Genomic DNA, 22673 nt, shown 5'->3' with positions numbered 1-22673 from the left:
TGGATTTATATGGAAGATACAGAAGTATGTTAGAATAGATCAAGATTCAATGTTTATTTTCCTACCGATGCACCTGGTCCATGCTCCCAGTTTTAGTGGAAGTTCTATAGAAACACAAATTCATTTTTCCTAACAGTCAATTTTTGAATACAATGCCTCTTTGCTAATCCTGTCATCTACTGATTTTTAATCTATTTTAACATTGATTTATTTCCATTTTCTTCGATATCAATCTTACAATAATTAAGATATGCTGTAATAGCTAACAATATATTTCTGAAGCTTTGCATATGACTTCCGGTTTTGCACAGATTCTTACAATTACTTTTCAAAAAGCATGGTAATAGAACTTTTTCATATTTCCGATTTTGACTTTGTGTACTTTAAATTTTGGGCAAAGGGACGTAACCTTCCAACATGTCAGACTGTTTTAATGTCCGACTTTAGCAATGGACAGCAGCGTACTTCAAATTCAAGTATTCGACTTATTGTAGCTGCGGTAAGTTATTTTTGAATAATTAATATCAAACTATTTAGCTACTACGCAAAGTGTAAGAAAAAAAAAAGATTTAAAAAGTCTAAAATTTTAAATAATTTGCTGTTTTGAATTTTTATTCAACTCATAAAATACACGAAATTACATTCATATAAATCTTCCATATACATTGTACACAATCTAGGAGAAAAATATACAGTTTCACTTTCACAATGAGTCATTGTGTGATGTTTCTGAAATACATATTTTAAGCTAAATCTCCTGCGCAGGACATTTTTTCAAACTCTTAAGGTCTGAACAGATTTCACTTACGTTCGATCTTCAAGAATAACTCATTTTTAGGTCTTATGAGGAAACCAGGATCAAGTTTGACCGGGATCTGAAATGGAATCGGATGCACATGACGTATGACATAGCAAAATAATCAGATGGAATGGCTGGTAGATACTGCCATTGGAACATGGCACATTTATACAAATACGAAAAGACTACCTTATTTTGTTGAAAAATACAAATTTAAACTAATAATACAGTTGACCAAACATATTATTATAGAAATGTTATTGGTTTGTCAGGCATTTCGAACATTTTAACTGCCCAGGTTTAAATATGTATAGGATTTGTTTTTATTTCAACGGAAGAATTGTCAAACTGAATGCTCTAAAGGCAAAGACAAATTGTCTTCTCGATGGGGCCGGTGATTTCATGCTGAGTTTTTTTGCAAGCAACCGGAGTTGAATTTTTGAAATGGAAAATCTACAATGTTATTATAAGTAATGGGGAAAATATTGAATCATATTTTTTGTCAATTTCCTGAGTAATAAAGTTTGGCTCAAATTTAGACTAACTTTATTTTTTCAATCTTATTCCAGCCCCTATTATAAAATGGTGCAAGCATGGAAATATGTTTTTTTTTTCAGCAGCAACCGGAGTTAAATTTTTTTCATGGAAAATCAACGATGTTACGTACTGGAGTTAATTTAATTAAAATTTTTTTTGATCATGGTAGAGTAAAAAAAAATTGCTCAAATTTGGAGTACTTTTATTTTTTTAAGCTAATCCCAGCTCCATCTGTATAAAATGGTCGGTGCATAAATGCTTAAGTTTTATGCTTTCTACCATTTCACGGTAATCTAGAGTGTCCACTTGGAAGCTCTAATATGACAATTGATGTGCTACATAGTTGCTATATAGTGGGTCATAATTCTTTCGACCGATTTAGTTGAGGTCTGTAGCTGGCATTTCATAAGTGCTAACAGTCTCGTGCTTGTTGCCTATTGTATTATACTTATTTATAGGTTCTCTATTTTTACATTTCACTAGCATCTTTAAGATTAAGTTTTATCGTGTGATGTTGTGTATTTTGTGTCTGTATCTGTATTTGATATAGGTAGGGGAGGGTTGGAACCCCACCAACCTATTTTGACCCTGGCGCATAATTGTTGCCTTTCGGAAGTCAGAAACAATTTCTACAGTCTTTGTTAATCTTGTTTAATTTAAAATCATATTTGTGGTTTTTTTTATTGAAAAGTGTAATGCTCATTTCGCTGAAATAGTATAGTTGACTAGGTGAAGGTAGACTCCTGTTGTGAAAAAAATCACACCGTTCATTGAAGGCCCATAGACTTTCTATGGCTTTTCCACAATGATTGGAGAATTGTTGTCTTGTCATATTACCATTTTCTACTGTCTTTTCTACATAAACATATATACCTCAGTTTTATCGCTACGAAGAAATCGAAAATTCTGTATCATCGCTATAAGTGCAAACTTGGCCTCCAGTAAAGCAAGTCTCATTCCTATGCAGTTTCTTGGTCCAATTCCAAAAGGTAGAAAGCTATATACTGGTCTCTTTGCCTTGTTTTCTTCTGTAAACCTGTTGTTATGGTATCATAGAGTATCTGTACTTTGCAAAAGGCACAGAAAAGCAGTACCAAAACTGTCGACATTATTTAGGGACTGTTAATCGCAGACCAGAAATCAGTAAATGTGATTTTTTTCAATAAATGTTTTTTATATATTTATTCATTATTTTGTTATTTAAGGATTGAATGTTTCATATTTGATGTTTCATCGACGTGTAAAAGCGTTGACCGCAGCACATATTCAATGATGCACGCTAGTGCTTCATGTCCGAAATGTGAGCCAGGTTAAAACATTTAAACACCCATAAAACATAAAAAAATGAAATGTTCAATTCTTTTAATCACATTTTATTTATTTCCCTGATTTTATTTCCATAACATTTTTAGATATATTTAAAATATAGACAATACCGATGACCAATAAAACATGTGCACTTAATTGTGGACGTGACTTTATAAATAGTTCGGAGATTCATGAAACATCACATGCAAACATGCAAATGAGAATATTGTATTTCAATGTTATGGAATGGTCTCATTGTTTGCAAGGGAAGATATAAAACATTACCTCTCGGGATCAAACTTTTCTGGATCTGGCCAGTACTTTGGGTCTCTATGAAGGGCAGCTATTGGTACTGTTACATCTGTTCCTTTGGGTATGAACTGACCTCTGACTGTTATGTCATTCTTCGTGTCCCGATTAATTCTACAAATTATGATATTATCTACAGAGTTCTTGAATTAGACGCACAAAAAATTGTACGAAATTGTTCGTTAACGATTTCTGTTTATCCGCGGCTATACGCTAAAACTCATGACCAGGGATAGTAAAATGAAACAAACAAATGGATAAAACAATGGTATTAGTACAATTTTTGGCCATTTAACTCATGAACTCAAGCCCTGTGGTTATATATCCAAATCTTGTGATTTATTTAACTCTATCTAGGAATAAGAATTGCAAAATCATTTTTGTGTTAACGTACATAGATTGTAGGTACCGACTCCACAGCCTTATATTATAGATAGTACAATACAGTTAGGTCATTTCTTAAAATTTTGTCTCATTTTGTGGAAATAAAGTTGTTTTCAGGCAGTCCGCGCGGAAATTGCTAGTGTTTTGTCATAAAAAAGTGCATATTTTTTTAAATCCTTTGCGTGTGGAGGTTCAAGTCATTTATAAGTAATCTAGTGATTATTGATATAAAATCCAGTAGCCATGGTAACATACTGAAAAAAAGATTACTGAGTTTTAGTACAAATCAGGGGTGCCTTTCCAAAACTAACAGCCAAATACTATGTTTTATAAAATATCAGGCACCTAGACACTACCTCAGGATAAAAACATGAATGGAGTAGGTAGAAAAAGGGTAAAAAGGAATAAGACCCCTTTCGATTCATTTTCTCACAATTTTAGTTCCAAAATTTCGTGCGAAATAAGGTATTTTAAAAATCAGCCATCTGATGCTGAGGAGAGAACCTAATACGGCAGGGAATACCATTTTTCATTTAAATTACACCTGTTTACTATTACATATATCACATCGGTCTATGTATTAATGCTTAACAACATTTAAACAATATATCCACCAAATTTCAACTTTTAATATTAAGTTTTACAATATTTGATGGGGGTAACTTGGTGTGCGAAACAGTGCGCTTTAATGTACCTGTAAAGTGCACCCATATACAATAGAAAAAGGAACAAATACGATGAAATGCAACAAATGTTTAAACCATCGTTTAATCTTTATAAAAATTGTAAATACATGTAGTTACAGAGATTACCAAAAAGTATTTCATATATATAAGCTCTGAAATGCCCAACAACAAAAGTGATAAAATTTACATTAAAAGAACAATGACACTTTTTCAAAACTAAAAAGTCAAATAACGACACACAGACACACAGACTAACATTGTCAAACACGTTTGCCATTAGGGCGAAATAATTGATTTCTATCCAAGTATCATGATGAAAGCGCAGCAGACTTGGAAATAGTGAAAAAAAACATCCAATATCGACAAAAAATGGATTAAGGCAAAGAAAAAATCCTCATAAAACATGCTTCATTTATCGTTTGTTGAAAATTTTAACTTTGATCTTGAACTAAATATCAAAAAGCAATAAATAAATCATAAAATTTGAAAAAGATGAAATTCCTATTAAATACATAACCTAGTCGAACTAAAACTTTAAGAAGTCTTCAATACAATAGCGTACGAAAAGAAACAAAGAAGTACAGAAGCAGCCATTTGATTTCAAGGTGGAGATGGGGATCGGGGTGGGGGAGATCAAATTGTATTTCCTGCATTTTTGCAGTATATTTTCTATATATAAATATATATACACATTTTTTACTCCAGGCTGTCCTTGATTGTTTTTGCTTAATACCTACATGATTAAAATGATTTCCAAAACAATACCTGATTTTTTCTAACACTTTTAATTTTATCCAATTGTCCATCCTTGAAATATTATAACCATACAGCACCGCCCAAATCGTTTTATTTCAAATTTGATCCTAGTCCCCCATTAAAATCAAGTAGTTGCTTCATTATAATGATCGATGAAAATCATTCTATTATCTACCAATATTTACCTGGCGGCAGCCGCATACATTCGGAGAACCTCGTTCAGAAATTTGTCTAAATATGGTAACTTATTCAAAATGTCGTATGTTGGGGATTCCTGAAGAACACAAACTTTATCAGTGGGCTAAGTAGAACTTTACAATCGCTTGAAATGTAACTTATGCAAACGGCTTATACCTGCAGTTGATTCAAACATTATATTTTCGTATGGTTTATTATTTTGTGTGTATTACTGCGAGCACTGCCACTTTTACACTCATTTCTCCGTTACCAAAGTAATAAAGTACGGAGCTACCTCAACTCGCGATGGCGAGGAGCTAAGAAAAAAGTAATGGCAAAAACTTCAACCAGTAAAACCATAATTTTAGAATAGGATCGGTCAAAGTCTGGACAGATTTTTCCTTCTAGTGCCTCCGATTTTTTTTTGTCATTATTGTTTTTGTTTTTGTTTGTTTTGTTTTTGTTCTTGTTTTGTGTGTAAGTAGGACGGTTGAGGAGTTCCGATTGGGGGAACCTCAACTCACCATAACACCAATGGTTTCTTCATTATATATATCATACTTTTGACATAATTGACGGTCATTACTATGCTTGTTGGATACAAGACTGTTATTTAGTGAAAAAATTTCAAGGAAAACCACAAAACGTAATTTTTGTATTCAAGTTTAAGGACCAATCAACAAAATTTATTGTGAATATCATTTCTATAATTCAATTATATTATGAAGCATGCTTCTTATTGTTTATTTTTGCAGGAGTAAACTATACAAATTACGCTTGAGATTTGCTTTTGATTGGACAAGACAAAAACACACTATTTCCGACTACTGAACATTTGTTTTGTAATTTCTCCTTACTTCGACTCACAAAGTATCCAATAAGAACTACACAAACTAAAACTCATGTATAGAAACAAAAACAAAAGCCTTGAAGAATCGTCACTGGACAAGAATATCGAGAACACGGTTTCTGATTGGATAAAAAATTCGTTCATCAACTCATAGACCAAATTTTGTAATGACTTTGACGTCATCAAACTTTTAGATGATATACTCGTTGTATTATGGTCCTTAAATTAAATTATCTGTCCATTTGAAATAACCTCAATGGCCGTGGTTCACGCTTTAAAATAACCTGTTACGCAATGGGTATCATCCATGACATTAACTTACAAGCAAGACTGATAAAATGATGGACCTTCGTCACCATCATAAATCTATTACAGAGTTAAAAATTCATGTTGAAAATGTCAGTGAATTATGAAGGAAATCTATATGATAAATAGGATAATCATCTGGTTATCATGAATAACCAAATGAAGATCACTCATGCCAAGAACGCTTTAGGATTTAACCCTTGTGCTGAACAAGTTTCGCACACTCTTTAAATATAGGCGCTCGTAATAATATTTTGGTTATTCACTCTTTCCAATTAATTATCCTTTTGATATTGGCCTGATACTGGATTACACAAGTACTCAAGTTTCACATAAAAAACTCTGAAATTAAGATTGCTTGATAATGAATATTTGAAGAAATTATCAACAAGAGATTTTTATTTTTCATTGTTGGTGAAAAAGTATAAATAATAGCTATTGAATAATCCACAAACCTTCCCTAGTACATCTTCCACTTCCTCTGCTAACTTGTCTTGTACATCTTGATGAAGAGCCAATCTATATGTGGCAAATACCAGAGTATTTGCGGTAGTGTCAAATCCAGCACCGAAAAATATCATGGAGTTGCTCAAAATTTCACCCTCTGTCATACCTCGAACAAATAATAAAATTCATTGTCCTTATAGATTATACTTACAATGGTCTCTGAACACGTCTTTTCATGATTAACATCATGAACTTATTAGATTCAAAACTATTAGCTAAACAGCGAGAGACTAGTTCTTAAATGGGCGAAGATAAAAGATCGGGTTATCTTTCATGAGTTAAGAAATTCAAGTCTTTTTCACGAGTGGTATGTAATATTATGTAAAAAATATTATTTAAATGTCAAGACACTCATGTGAAAAATCAAACCTTATAATCGTGAAGATGTACGATTTCTGTTTTACAGGAAAGGGAATTAATTTCAATGTAACCATACTCTCTTTAAAATAACCATTAGAAGGTTTACCTTGAATAGTCACGTCGAAAGAGTAATCAAGGGAAACACGATTCTAATGGAAATCAAAAGAACGCAATTCAGGGACAAAGACAATACAGGGAAAATAGACAGCCGCAACAAAGAATCTAAAATAGCCATCGTACCATTAGTGTAATGATACTTTGAAAGCCTTATTTTCTAAGCTTTGCAATGGTATGCAAATTCAAGATGTCATATGTCCTGGGAATTTACAGTGAAACGTAGAAAATTACATATATAACATGTAAAGTAAAGGAATTGTGAGAAATGGTTGGTGAGACCTAGAGTCTTTGCAATGTGTAATGGTGTTTAGTAACATACCTCTGTTTTTGTATTTAGACAGTTCAGTAACTCCATTTTCTTCACTGGATTTTTCCGTCTCAGTGTCTTTGTGTGCATTTAACATCAACTGTATGAAGTCTCTGTAGTTTTTCTATAATGAAATACGATCAAAACAAAAGATATAAGATGTTCTAATTATTTGCTTTAGATATCACGTAGGTTTAAAATACATGCACTAAATCTTCAAAGTTGTTTTTAAAAGTCTTATGAAAATCAGTAAAAGTATAGTGCGTAATGAAAGTTATACGACTATAGTGCCAACAGAAGAAAAGGTTCTTGCACCCAGTGTCTCTCTTTCAATCATCTATTGACACACTTCTTGTTTCGTAATAATATATGAAGCTTTTCACACAAATGTCTCCACAGAGAGTATCGTTCCTCTCTTACTCATCAGCGTATACATGCCTTTCGTATTTTTGTATACAGGACATTCGTAACTTCAGACATTATCAAAAAATCAAAGAATGAGCAATCGCTTAAAGACGCGTAAAATGTTTCATTTTTTACCTACATGATTATTTCGGTTTTTTTATAGGACTGGCTTCTGCATCTAGAGAGAATTTGTTTTTGGAGCTTACTTTCATACTCACATTGTTTGATTTCCTTCTCTCCTCAATCAGCTGTGAGACAACGCCCCTGAAGAACTCTTCACATCCCTCACCCATTACTGGAGCTTTAAACAGTAATCCCATTATCTTTTTCAGGAATGGAAACACCACTTTTGAAAAAAAAAATATTTATAGCTTTTAGTTGAAATAAAATTCATGCCAAGATTGAAAACATCGTGTTAAAAATTATATGATGTTTACTCGTTATTACTATTAAAACATTATTGAATGTTTAAATATGAGTTTCATAACGGAAAGAAAAGTTCTGTGAAGTCCTTAAAGTCATTAAAAGCCAATCAAGCAGTAAAAAGTATTATATACATGCTATTTCATAGTTGCATAACAATTTGATATAAAAAAGAAGTCAGTTCTGACAAGTCCTTAATTGTCTACAAGAGCTAATCTTGAGATAAAATGTTCTTTATTATACATACAAACAAGAATGAAATACACTCTAAACAAATTGGTGCTGACAACTTTCTTGGCATTTTGAACAAATACATTATTTGGTTCTCTCTGCGAATTCACCTGCAACCCAAAAGCGGTGCTAGCTATAACATCCATTGTAAAACCGGAACATACCCTACAACGAAATGGAAAAGCACCTTTCAGTAAGTGGATCGGTTCGGATAAAAGGTATATATATATTTTGGGAAGATTTTTTTCATACACCGTTTTCAAATATGTGTGTTGGAAAGTGCGTAAAATTTGTCATTTTCACAAGAATATAATTCTTTTCTTTTTGACAGTTTTTCTTGTTGCGAACACTAAAAAAATCTTCTCCACATGCAAGATTAAAACTTGCATACAACCCAAATTACTCAATGGAAAGCGAGATGAATTCGACTTTCCAAAGATAAACTTCATTTTCTAAGTTGCAACATATTAACATATCCAGAGTTTACGTTATGGCCTGCATCTAGGTCAAAATATAAGACTTACACATGTCTAGGCCTGTGTCACCTTCATACATTTGATAGCGTATGGGTGAATTCAATATGTATATAAACAGTAAACAATTTGAAAACTATAGTGCGGGTTACACTTTTACTAAAGTAATGTACTGATAATAGCATATACTGCTGAAAAGGTCATCATGCTTATATTGTAGTGAAAGATTATTCCAATTTGTCAACAATAGGAACCGCTCATTGTTAGTATGCGTTAAAACACGGTGCGACGTTTGAATATTGGACGGCGCATCAGCAACGTCCTATGTAAGATAAAAACTATGAATAATCTTAAACAATATTCTGAAGTGAGTCGACACGGAAGTAAACAAATGCGCGAGTTTGGGCTGAGGTGCTGTTTTGTCTTTTAATACGTCGATGTATTCGATTTAATATTTATTAATTTATTGAATAATAATTTGGAAAGTTTTGGCTATGTAGAAATGCATTAAGCTTTCACAGAAGAAAGACCCACTCATTCTTCTCACCGAGAGAGAATTCGCCCATAGCAACAAGGCAGTGCACCTTAAAAAATTAACGGCCGTCCACGTGTATTTTAAAAATACCGGTATTGGTTTAATTCATTTTGAGTTAAAGAATGCTCAAAAGAGGTATCCCTTAGCGTGATGGACAGACATACGGACGGTATGAATTAAACAGCTACATAACTTGCTTTCACCGATGGTGACACTGGCAAAAACATCACACAAATTGTAAGAAAAATTTGATTTGAGGACCAAGAACCCTATCCCCAATAGAAAGGGAAAGCTTCTTTACTCTTTTAAGTCAACTACAGGTTCATCTTGAATCTTGTTGTTGATATTTCCTACCAGATCGTCACAGCAGCGCTGTATCATAGAAACCATCTGAAATAAATTCACGTAATCGTAATTCTTATGCTAATATGTTTTTTGAGTGTGTCATATGTGTCACCAAACTATAGTCATACGAAAACTATTGAGGCACATGTTTGGGTGCATACCAGTTAACCCACTTTATCAGGGCGACTATGTGAAGTCTCGTCTGAAATACAAGTTTCTCGTTCGGCCTTTTTAAATAGTTATCGTTTTAAGGATGTTCTCTGGTCTATTACAGGAAAATAAATAATTCAAAGGGTTATGAAATATTTTAAGAACAGTATTAGAAGAAAAAAAGATAGTGCAATTTTTTTTCGTTTTTGAGATGTAAGCCTTTGAAATTATGGCAGGGAAAGGATTTCTCAAGGTTTTGTCTCAGTAGGTTTTATCGTTAAAACACTGAAGAAATATCAAGGTTTTCATAAAAAAAAACTTCACAAGTAATTTTTCAAAGTGTGATTAGTAAATTTAAGAAAAGTACAGTGGCGTCACTGGACAAAAAATATAAATGCTTTGAAATTGATTATACCAGAGGAGTCTGACAATCTGATTAAAATGGCTGAACATGACCAGCGCACATCCTTAAGTTGATATCATAACTCTTATATGTGTACTAATACCAGAATTGTTTTAAACCAACTTTATTTTATTAATATCTAAACATGATTCCCAGAGAATAACAAAAATATAAGTCTTGTAAATAATAATTATATCATTATTGATAGGAAGGTTCATAATTATTTCCTAAATCCACAATACAGCTAGATTAACGACAATCTCAGTTTCAAGTTATTTGATACATAATTCTAAAAACTTTAAAAATCTCATTAAAATATACTAAATAGTCATAAACGACCATAAAAAGAACTAAAGACAGTAAAAACAAAGGATGTTGGTTTATCACTGAAACACTTTTGTGAGAGGTCATCTAGATCTCACAACAAATAAATATGTCTATATCATAAGTCACTTCAAAAACAACCGAAAAACTAAAACAAACTGCTCAGTTCCAAATATTTAGATGAAGAACAAAACATTTTATTCATGCTACACTCTTCAGACTAAAATTGTTCATTTTATCATTTACAAGATGTCTTTTGGTTACACTTACAGCTTTAAGTTTACCAGCAGTAAATGAAGGTGTCATGGTACTTCTTAGAAACTTCCAATGGTCGTCAGTAGCCGCTGTTATCATGTTTCCGAGAAGCTCGTCCGGTTCTAATATAAGCTAAAATACATTTTGCCGAATAAAGTCATAACAAAATACAGTCATACAAAAAATAAAGGAAATTAGCTATTGTGTTTGATATGACTAGACAGTAAATAATTGATTGCATCTCAGTGTCATGAAGAAGATCAGATAAGAAAAAAAACCACACACACACACTTCAATCCTAACCAAAGTGATATGTTATTCTATGACATGATTACACTTCCGAAGCACCTGTTTTCACTCCCGTGTGTGAATTCATATTGATAATTGTTTATTTTTTTGTGACGTCTTGTTCTATTTTTATTTTCAATTTTTATGTGTAATCTCTTTTACAGTTTGTTATATTGTATATGTAGAATATCTTTGTTGCCTGTGTTCATTTTCAGGCAATATGTTTGGATATTGACCTATTTGAATTACTTCAATGCAGACATTTCGGTTTGTATTTGTCGATATTTATGTTACATATATAGCGCTTATTTTAATTGCATAAAGCCTTTCTCAATATTAGCCTAAAATGAAAACATCAAAATAAAGTAATGTATATTCTACAATAGAAATTGGACTGTAAATATAAAAAAAAATGTTCACATGAATATTTGAATTCAAAGAAAGTTTAATACAGTTAAGTCTATTTTAATTGCATTAAGCATTTACGTGAATTTTGCAAAAATTCTAACGTTTAAATTTTAAACCGAATATCAAGAAAACTTGTGCACATATGGACAATTCACCCACAAATCATTTAAACAATCAACATACCACTCTGTTTGTAAATGTTTGACTTTCTTTAATAAACATTTCCTTGATCATATCAGGGTCTGTCACGAAAAGCTGTGGGATGGTACCACTGTATGTACTGCAAATATATTGAGCTATGAATATTTTCAAATATTTGATATGACCAATAAATGCTTTGTACATAGTGCCTAAAATATCTATACTGTGTTATGTATTCAGGCGCGTATTGGTTTGTGGTAAATGCACATAAACGTCAGTTAAATTTGTAATATCAACGCTTACCTAACGATGGAGCCATACTTTTCTACAAGCTCACAGTCGCTTTTGAATATACCCTACAATGAAAACGAAGTTATAAGAAACTGTCAAAACGGGGCCTTTTGAATACTTCAAAATTGGTTCGAGTAAAGTCAGGTTGGTATAAGATCAGATGTGATACATTCTTCTATTGGTGAAGGTATTTTATGAATCATACTGTAAAGTTAGGTTGTTATAAGATCAGATATGATACATTCTTATATTTTCAGGTTGGTATAAGATCACATGTGATAATTCTTATATTGGTGAAGGTATTTTAAGTTTTGATTTTAATTGTTTGTCGTATTAATTCCTTAATTTTAGAATTCGTCAAAATCATCAGAAAATCGAAGTCATTTCGTTGGGACTTTGAATTCGTGGACTGACCAAGCTAGTATACGAAAAACACAAAAAATAGCACCCACGAACATTAATTTCTCCTTTTTGTTCAGTTTTCGAATCAGAAATCTTAAAGGGGCAAGACGAGTGATAAAGTATGAAGATAAAGATCATGATGAATGAGTATATCTAACACGGTAATAAAAATAAACACTAATACAGAAGATAAAGCAATTAGCATTAAGTGCATATAATTGATGTATGTTTCACAATAAGAAAGCACAATATCTTCATTTGCTATAACGCATTGTCTGAAATGTTTCTTTCCATTTCTATAATATTTGATATAATCTTGAATAATTCTGAAACTAAAGAATTCTGGTATTATGTTTAGTAAAACATGTATGGACCTTTATCACTGTTACATATTTGTCAGTGCGGGAATATCTTCAATATGTGCATAAAACCGTGCAAAACATTTTGAGGTACAAATTCCAGTAAGTAGGTATGCTCCATTACACTTAGTGACGGGAAATAACTAGGTTCAGTATAGTGTAAAATATAAAAAAAACATTGTCAATCTTCACCATATAGAAAGATGTAACTGTTTATTGTGTCTATGCAAACTTTGATTAATATTGGTTTAATGATTTTTGAGTTACAGATCAAACACATTATAAATCCATTAGCGTAGATGTAATTAAACGAATATAAGACTTACTATAACCATTGGTACACAAGTAGTAGCGACACCGGAAGTATATGTAGCAAAAGACAGGTGGTAAATATTGTTGACAGTACCAATACAGCAGCTGTGCATTAGCTTTATTTTGTATAATCGTTTTTTTTTTTAAATACAGATTTGCGATTTTTATATGTTTGAAATGTCTTACTTATTTAAACACAAAGAATGGATAGTGTTTTGACACACATCGGAAAAATTGTACCTTTTGTACTGCGTCTTTCATTCCTCCAAGAAATGGGAACGGTGTTGGTCCTGGAACACCCAGACGTCTCCAAAGAGAATGCTTCCACAGTGTGTATCTACAAAAATGTAGTTTGTACATTATTGTAGTAGAATGCGTGAAGGAAACACCGAATAAAGTGTCAATTGGGTATTCTAAAAACCATGTTCAAACCCTAAGTTACAAACCCAGAAGTCAGACCTTGTCTGACCACGATCTATATATCACATATCACTCAGCAAAATTTTAAACCCATTAAAACACCGAGGCCTCTTTCTCTTTTTTTGAAGGATGGGCTACAAAGATGTAGAACTTATCGGTGCTGTATATGGCTTCCGATATCGATATGACTTCCTTTCCATTCTTTTTTTATATTGAACTTTATAAGGATATGATTATAATGCTGATGATGAGAAGTATCTCTTTGACGTATGCGCTCAGCATACCGAAATTTGCAGGATTATACGTCTGCTTGTTTTGTATGTACTCCCTATATTAGATATTTTTCAAATATAATACTTCTTACTTCTATGTCGAAAATTTATAATGACGCTTATTTAGTCTGTACAGATTATTTGAATTTGCCAACAAAGTTATTTAAGTCTATAGCAATTTTCAGATGTCTCAATTTCCTTTCCTTTTGACTAAATTTGAGAACGCCTCTACTGACATTTACTAAATAAACTTAATTGACTTTAAAGCTTCACCCAATCGCATGGTTATCTAACTTAAGTGTGAGTATTTGTAAGAATTAGGCAAAACAGGAGAAATCAGAAACATGCATGTCAAAACCCCACCGATCTGACAATATAATTTCACTCAAGGATGCTTTCTCTATTTGCTTGATTCTGATCAGGCAAACAGTCAAATTCCAATATCTAAATGATGAGTTTTTTCATACCATATTTCACCCACTGCCTTATTCTTACAAAGGCTGACACTTAATTGACAATGACACCGAATGGGTATGTTACCTAATTGACTTCAACATCGTATGGTTATGTGAATTTTGCCAATATAACATTGCTACTTAGTATACATTAATCATGAATTTTAAATATCACAGTTGAAGATACCTTGTGATACTAATTTGTTATAATCAATTTCATTAAAACTAAGAATTAAAATCAACCTGTTGAAATGTGCATACAGAAGGCTAATGTGACAGTTCTTTAGAATCGTTGCACTTATCGATAACTTCATACTTCAAAGTACGTATTTATATTAAAAAAAAAAGCCCATAAGTTATCTAATTTATAAGGCTCAATTCGTACTGTTAAAATTTTGTGCGGATGGTAAGAATGTTTGCTGCTCTATCTTTAAATAATAGCAAGAATTTAAAAGCGTTGTAAAATCTTTCATGATCGAATAATATCAGGAGACAAAACAGATTGGTCAGTGCGCTAGTTCTTGAGATATAAGAATTTGAAATTTTGGCAGGAAAAAGATTTCTCCTGATTTACCATAGGTTTCGTTTTGGTATTTGTCATGTATCAAAGACGCTGAAGACAAAACAATGATTTCATAACATAATAATAACATTTAATTTCAATCACATTTTAAAGTGTGTTAGATAATGTTGTGAAAAGAAAAGCGAGATCACTGAGCACAAAATAACAATGCTATGAAATGGAAAATAAAGATGAGTCCGAAAATATGACAAAAATGGCTGAATATGACTAGCAAACATCCATAAGTTTAAAATACCTTATTATAAATAGATGTTTAGGGACTGTTTTTCTAATAACTTAAAGTTTCGTTTACGACTTATTTCACTGTAATTTCACTAGCTGTGAGAGGTTCTATTTTCAAAAGGTGCATAGTGTTTAAGAATCAAGAAAATTCATTCATTCATCCGTTCGTTCGTTTTCTTATTTAGTTTTAAGAGATTCATTCTTTCATTCTTTAATTCATTCGTTCTTTCCTTCGTTCATCTATTCGTGCATTCATTCATTCATTTTCTAATTTTTCAAAATCAGTTTTAAGGGATGAATAGTACATATTATAATGGTAAAGTGAAACTTTTAAGTACACAGTTTAATAATAAATACACAATGCAAATGTAGTAAAATTACAAAAGATACTTACAAATATAAAGTTAGAAACAGTACGAAAATAGAAATCAACCAGGATGGTACATTTATAAATCCTAAGATCTCCATTCTCAGATCGAATATTAAAACTTCCAACTGTGTACCAGGTAGAAGTTACACCGATTTTTATTTATATACTCAAGAATTTAAACTTCCATATAAGGATTTTCTTTCCTATACACTATTTACTGTCAAGGATATTTTTGTCGATTATTTCACCATGTGTCCTATATCTTGATTATACACGGGAACACACATGTCAATTACATCAGATATGGTAATATAGTGATGGTTGTAATTTTGTGATAAATGACTGAGGTTAAGTGCACTTTTGTTTAATTTAAAGTGAAAATACAGGCTACTCACAAATAACAAAATGAGGCTCTTGCTTTTTATAATATATGATTTATTGTAAACAGAAAACATTGACTGTTTAAAGCAAATACACATACATGTAATAGCGCGTATACCTAGAAATATATATATACATATACAAATATTTCAACTGTGGCGACTTAATTCACTCCACTGCTCCTTCGGATCAGGAGGGATACAGAGGAAAGAAGGTTTACATATAAGGTTCTGAAGAATTTTCAAAGATGTTAGAATTGTCCTTGGTTGCTAAGTTACAAATTATAAAACAAAATGTAGAAATTAAACAAAAACACAAATTTTCATATTCTACACAGCCATATGTGCTAAATATGATAATCATATGGTGCTCGATTCATAATATAATCATATGGTAATCATATGACAATCATATGATATTGAACATATGATAGTCATATAATTATCATATGATTCTATATGGTATTTTGGTTTAAAACATATGACAATCATATGTTTGTGAAAAACATATGATTATCATATGATAATCACGCGATAATCATATGTATACCGAAACATAGGATTATCATATGGTGTTCGATTTATATGATAATCATATGATGCAAACCATATGATTCTCATGTGTGGCACATTTGCCTGAGTAGACTTGAATTATTGTTTTAATTTAGTGTCGTGTTTCAGATTTTAAGTGTAAAATCCATCTACGAATGTATTAATCAATGCGGGGAGGGTCCACCGTGCATCTCCATTCATCAACTTTATGATGATTTTCAGGTACTTTTATACCTCACATTACCGAATCAATTCGTTGCCTAAAATATTCTCGGAATCTTTTTTCAGTATAAGCATATATTTGTACCTAACTGACACAAAAAGCCAAGATCCTGCTGACTCAAGTGTTCGAGAGTAAGTCTTTCCAGCAAATCATGTATAAAGAAACGAAATCTATATAAGTATCATAATGTAGCCAGATGTCTCATCTTTTTAATGATACCAAAAAGTTAAAATAACACTAAGGGTTTTGGAGTAAAATGAAAACATAAATGTATCCCCAACCCACCAAAAGATGGATTAAAACAGAATATGTATTGTTCAGTGAAATAGTTTATGTGGTCTTTTCTGTCAAGTACTATCACAATTGATACTTCTATACGTCCTTTAATGACTTGTGGCGATTTTCATAGTCAGAATTTATCAAAAACTGCAAAAAAACAGTTTTTTTTCGATTTTCAAATTAAAAGTCGCATAAAGTAGACTCTACAAGTTACTGCACAAGTAAAACTTCTAACATTTGGTATCGATCGAAAGATTATTCGATAACTGATATAATTAAAAGACGAAAATAATTCAGGAAAGAGTTTTCCAAAAAAAAAAAACAAAACAAAACAAAACAAAACAAAAAAACAAAACAAAAGAAAAATTAAAATATTACCTTTACCCTAGAAAACAGTATGAAAAAAATCATTTACGGTATGCCGACACTGAAAAATTCATACTGTAGGCATGCATAATTAAGATAATGATATGGAACGCCTAAACTGTCTGATAAGATACACATTCGTTTACGTGTTGTCAATTTTATATTACTTGCTATGATTTTATAATTACATGTGGTCATTTTGAATTTACGTTATGTGGGAACATCTTTACATTATGTCGTTTTGTCTTTACGTTCTGCCATTTCGTCTTTACGTTTTGTAATTTTGTCTTTACGTTCTGTCGTTTTATGACTACGTTATGTCAACATATATTTACGTTATGTGGATTTATCTTTACGTGCAGTGGTTTTTTTATAGCGTGAGGTCGTTTCATCTTTACGTTATGTCGATCTCTAAATACTTTATGTGTATTTTCTTTTCTTTACGTGCAGTGGTTTTTTCTTTACGTGATGTGGACAAAAAATTCATGATGACGTATGACTCCGGAACTTTTCGATCCGGTGTAAACTTCAAATCAGTCCGTAAAAGGCAAAATAGACGTCACAACGCCGATTAGAAAAATACTGAACGAAGTACACTTGGGTAGTCTATCCAGTCACCCTAGAGTCTGTTTATTCTATAGTCAAAATAGCGTATTTGTTATTTACGTTCAATATTATCACAATCGATACACCTGGGACTCGGTTGATGACTTGTGGCGAATTTCGTAGTCAGAATATATTTTTTGAATTCCAAAAACATGGGAATTTCGACTCCCGCGAAAATTTGCATAAATTCGAATCTACAAGTTATTGCGTGACTAGAATTATTTTCTACATTAATAAACCACCAAAACTAATTTTCAAGAAAGAATAAAAAAAAAAATTAAAAATATTACTCCCTACCCCTAGAAACTGGTCTCAGTATCAAACATAATTTTCATTCACAGCATACCGACACTGTGAAACTCATATTTTAGGCATTCATAATTAAGATAATGGTTTACTCAACATATCTGATCAATTCAGGCGTTTGAATTTCTTTATGAATTTTCCTTTTTTATGAAAAACACACATTATTGTCGCTTATGTTGGATGCATCGATAATGAAAGCAATCGCCCGCAACATGCCCAGTGTACGTCGTTTATATGTTAAAAATTTGAGGTTTCTTTTTCATGGGTAGGGGTGGTATTTTTGCACCAACTTTACTTGGAAAAGTTCAAATATTAATTACCTGGTCGATATGAAAGCTTAGATACTATACAAATCTACTATATCACACCAAAGCTTGTTTAAACTACGGTATTCTGAAAAAAGATAATAATGGGTGATATAGAAGAAATTCTGAAATTCTGTAAATTCTACTTTTTACGATTTTATAGTAATTGTAACCCTATAAAAATATCACACGCCTGAATTGTTCAGATTTTTGGGCAAATAATGATCTTTTAAATAATGTATGAGCTTCACAGTGTCCGTATGCTGTGAATGAGAATTATGCTTGATACTGAGACCGGTTTTTTTCGGGGAAGGAGTTAAATTTGAAAACATTAAAAAAAATCTTTCTTGAAAATCAGTTAATGGTGGTTTAATAATTCAGGAATATTAATTTCTATCGAATGATTCAAAATTTGAGACTTTTTAGTCGAGTAATATCTTGTAGAGTCGAAGTTATGCGACTTTTGACGGGAATATTGAAATTCCCATTTTGGCATTTTTTAATTTTTATTATCATTTTTTTGTTTTGGTTTTATAAATTCTGACTACGAAAATCGCCACAAGTCACCAACAGAATCCAAGAAGTATCAGTTGTGAATATCCAAAAACACAAATAACAAATACTAGTGAGCCATTTTTTACTGAAAAATAAATATTCTAGGGGTTTTGACATTGAAAACTATGTCAATTTAAGCGATTTCTATGAGACAGTGTTCCATTGTATTCCTTTCGATACAAAACTCAAGTGTTACCGCAACGGTCTTGGTATCATTGTAAAGCTGAGACATTTGGCAGCATATTGATATATACATATGTGAATTTACTTCGTTTTGCAGAAAAAAAAAGAAGTTAGAAGTATAAAAAAGGTAAACAATTGCTCCAAGGACCCTAAATAGCTCACCTAGTTATTTTTTTTCCAGGACAACAACTGTAACTTTAAGGAACTGTCCAACAATTTCAACTCAATAAACACTTTGGTAGGACTTATCAGAGGGATCCTTTTATCAATTGAAAGTTTCATTCTGTCTATTATAGTTTTCAAAATATTGGCTGAAAACTGCTAAAAATCATATTTTTTTTTGTCTTTCAAGGGCAAAAATTTAAAAAGGAGTCATGCAACAAGTTTGATCCCATAAACATTTGTAGATCGTGTCATAAGGATCATTTCAACAATTTAAAGTTTAATTCTATCTTTCATAGTTTTCAAGATATTGGGTAATCATTTTCACCTTTCAAGTGCAATAACTCTAACAAGGAAACGTCTGACAACTTTTTCTCCCTGGAGACTTTAGTAAGCCTTATAATAAGGATCATTTTAGTAATAAAAAGAATTTGGCAAAATATCAGGTTTTGGAGATATATGCAAAAACAACTATTGTCTGACCCCTATGTACTATTATTAGTAACGGCGGCCATGTTTTTCGACGAAACAAAAATCCCCATTTCAGTTCTATGGATGATACCACAAGAACCATTCGTATCAAGTTTGGTTTTAATTGATTAAGTAGTTTCAGAGGAGAAGAGTTATGTGTAATTGTTAACGACGACCGACGGCGACGGACGCAAAGTGATGGCAATAGTTCACATGGTCTGGGGACAGGTGAGCAAAAAAATGATTTTTGCCTCAACGAGGTATAAACAGTAGCCACAAAATACAAAAGAGTATTGTTTTGAATTGATCAGATATGTTGAGTAAATCATTATCTTAATTATGAATGCCTAAAATATGAGTTTCACAGTGTCGGTATGCTGTGAATGAAAATCATGTTTGATACTGGGACCAGTTTTCTAGGAGTAGGGGTAATATTTTTAACATTTTTTGAAAATTCTTTCTTGAAAATTAGTTTTGGTGGTTTATTAATGTAGAAAATTAAATTTAGTGACGCAATAACTTGTAAGAGTCGAATTCATGCAAATTTTCGCGGGAGTCGAAATTCCCATGTTTTTGGAATTCAAAAAATATATTTTGACTACGACAATCGCCACAAGTCATCAACAGATTCCCAGGTGTATCGATTGTGATAATATTGAACATAAATGACAAATACGCTATTTTTACTATAGAATAAACACTCTAGGGTGACTGGATAGACTACCCAAGAGTATTTCGTTCAGCATTTGTTAATCGGCGTTGTGACGTCTATTTTGCCTTTTACGGACTGATTTGAAGTTTACACCGGATCGAAAAGTTCCGGGGTCACACGTCATCATGAAATTTTTGTCCACATCACGTAAAGAAGAAATCACTGCACGTAAAGAAAAGAAAATGACCAAAAAGTATCTAGAGATCCAGATAACGTAAAGATGAAACGACCTCACGCTATAAAAAAAACCACTGCAAGTAAAGATAAATCCACATAACGTAAATATATGTTGACATAACGTAATCATAAAACGACAGAACGTAAAGACAAAATTACAAAACGTAAAGACGAAATGACAGAACGTAAAGACGAAATGGCAGAACGTAAAGACGAAATGACAGAACGTAAGGACGAAATGGCAGAACGTAAAGACAAAACTACATAATGTAAAGATGTTCCTACATAACGTAAATACAAAATGACCACATGTAATTATAAAACCACAGCAAGTAATATAAAATTGACAACACGTAAACAAATGTGTATCTCATCAGACAGTTTAGGCGTTTCATATAATGATGTATCCAACATATATGATCAGTTAAGGCGTGTATATTTTCCTTTTTGGGTAACAATTATTATAAAATCGTCAAAAGGACAATTTTCAGAATTTCAGATTTTCTTTTATATCACTCATTTTTTTCTTCAAACTGTTACTTCCTGGCGGGCGAGTGGATAATTTGTAACGGGGAAGACCACCTTTGCGTTAAGTAAGGCTCTTATGGAAAATCATATCCATGAAAACAAAAAAAGATTAACCTTTAATGCAAAATACGCTTTTTTAAAATACACAAGGTTAAAAAATCTATGAAATGTATCTGAATTGTCATCTTGCTGAACTATTCTATCTGAAGGAAGATCATATGCAGACATAATTGATTTTTAACATTAGCCGCTTATTATCTTATGGCGACACTTAGTCGGTTTGGTACTGATACAAGTACTGCATATTAATACGTAAACAAAGAATATTCCGTTAATTCATTTATGATCCTGTTTTTCTAATCATCAAAACATGCTGTCTTGTCAAGCTTACGATTGCACAAGATAGTAAAGAGAAATTTTCAAAAACATTTTGACCGGCAACATGAACACTCATCGGAAGTAGCCATTAGATTATCTATTCTTCTAGCTGCAAATCTCGTAGTTCGTCAATGTTGACTGGCCTTGCGCCTTAATTTTTCTGTATATTTTGGGTTTAAATTATATATAGTGGAAAAGATTCATAGCGCTTTCTTCAGACATCGTAATAACTTGCTTTTTTTTATTTTTTACTCTCACTTTACAAACCAACTTCACAGCTCAACCAATCATGGTGGTGCCCTAGGCGCTGGGAAATCAAATTCCTTGTTAAAAAATAGAGATTAATTAGTTAAGAAAATGATACTATATTCTTTTCAATTTAAGTTATGAAGAATATTTAACAGATTAGTTTCGATATTTATGACTTACACAATAACATAGTCTTTTCCTATGAATAATGTTGTATAATTCAGATTAAAATATATCAAATCATGTTTTTTTAGGATAAAAAATAACCCATTGTATATAAATTTGGTGAACTATACTTACCATAAAATATATACATATCTTATATAGAATACTCAATGATTTCTAAGTAGTGTTGAAAAAGGTGGCGGATATTTCTTTCTACATAAGGTCATCTTTATTTCTCTATACAGGTAAAATATCTCACCAAAACAAAATAGCAACGATACTTAAAAGTATGAATATGCGCTATATACAGAATGCCAATAACTCACAATGCAAACATAAAAATAATAAAAACAATTATAATTTTCTCTACATACAGTATCAAAAAGTAAACATTATCAGTACTGATAATCATATAATAAATTTATATGTATATACAACACAGTATGTTACGACACTACAGATTTTGGACCCTTTTACGAATCTTCACACCATAACAAAGAGGAATTCGCGAAAGTTTTCGAAATTATTTCTCTTCACAATATTTTTCTCCACTGGATGCTGTATTTTAGTACATGAAGTTCCCATAGTTTTCAAAATGACGAGACG

At 31.8% G+C, this 22673-nt stretch overlaps 1 protein-coding gene across 1 annotated transcript; it reads right to left on the bottom strand.

The window, feature by feature from the left end:
* Window positions 1-594: 594 nt before the first annotated feature.
* Window positions 595-15674, bottom strand: LOC148602005 (cytochrome P450 3A24-like). The gene is made up of 14 exons (XM_088556178.1): window positions 15495-15674; window positions 13389-13485; window positions 12088-12140; window positions 11827-11923; window positions 10963-11079; window positions 9772-9860; window positions 8479-8627; window positions 8027-8154; window positions 7416-7527; window positions 6568-6725; window positions 4965-5053; window positions 2930-3067; window positions 2210-2372; window positions 595-875 (listed from the first exon to the last, which is right to left on the bottom strand). The coding sequence occupies exons 1-14, from the start codon at window positions 15566-15568 to the stop codon at window positions 801-803; spliced, it is 1539 nt and encodes a 512-aa protein (XP_088412304.1). The 5' UTR covers window positions 15569-15674; the 3' UTR covers window positions 595-800.
* Window positions 15675-22673: the final 6999 nt, after the last annotated feature.

The sequence above is a fragment of the Perna viridis genome, chromosome 12 (genome assembly GCF_037379345.1).
Source record: "Perna viridis isolate PV_CMFRI_1.1 ecotype Kerala chromosome 12, ASM3737934v1, whole genome shotgun sequence".
NCBI classification, from domain to species: domain Eukaryota; kingdom Metazoa; phylum Mollusca; class Bivalvia; order Mytilida; family Mytilidae; genus Perna; species Perna viridis.
This window is presented reverse-complemented; position numbering and strand designations above follow the sequence as displayed.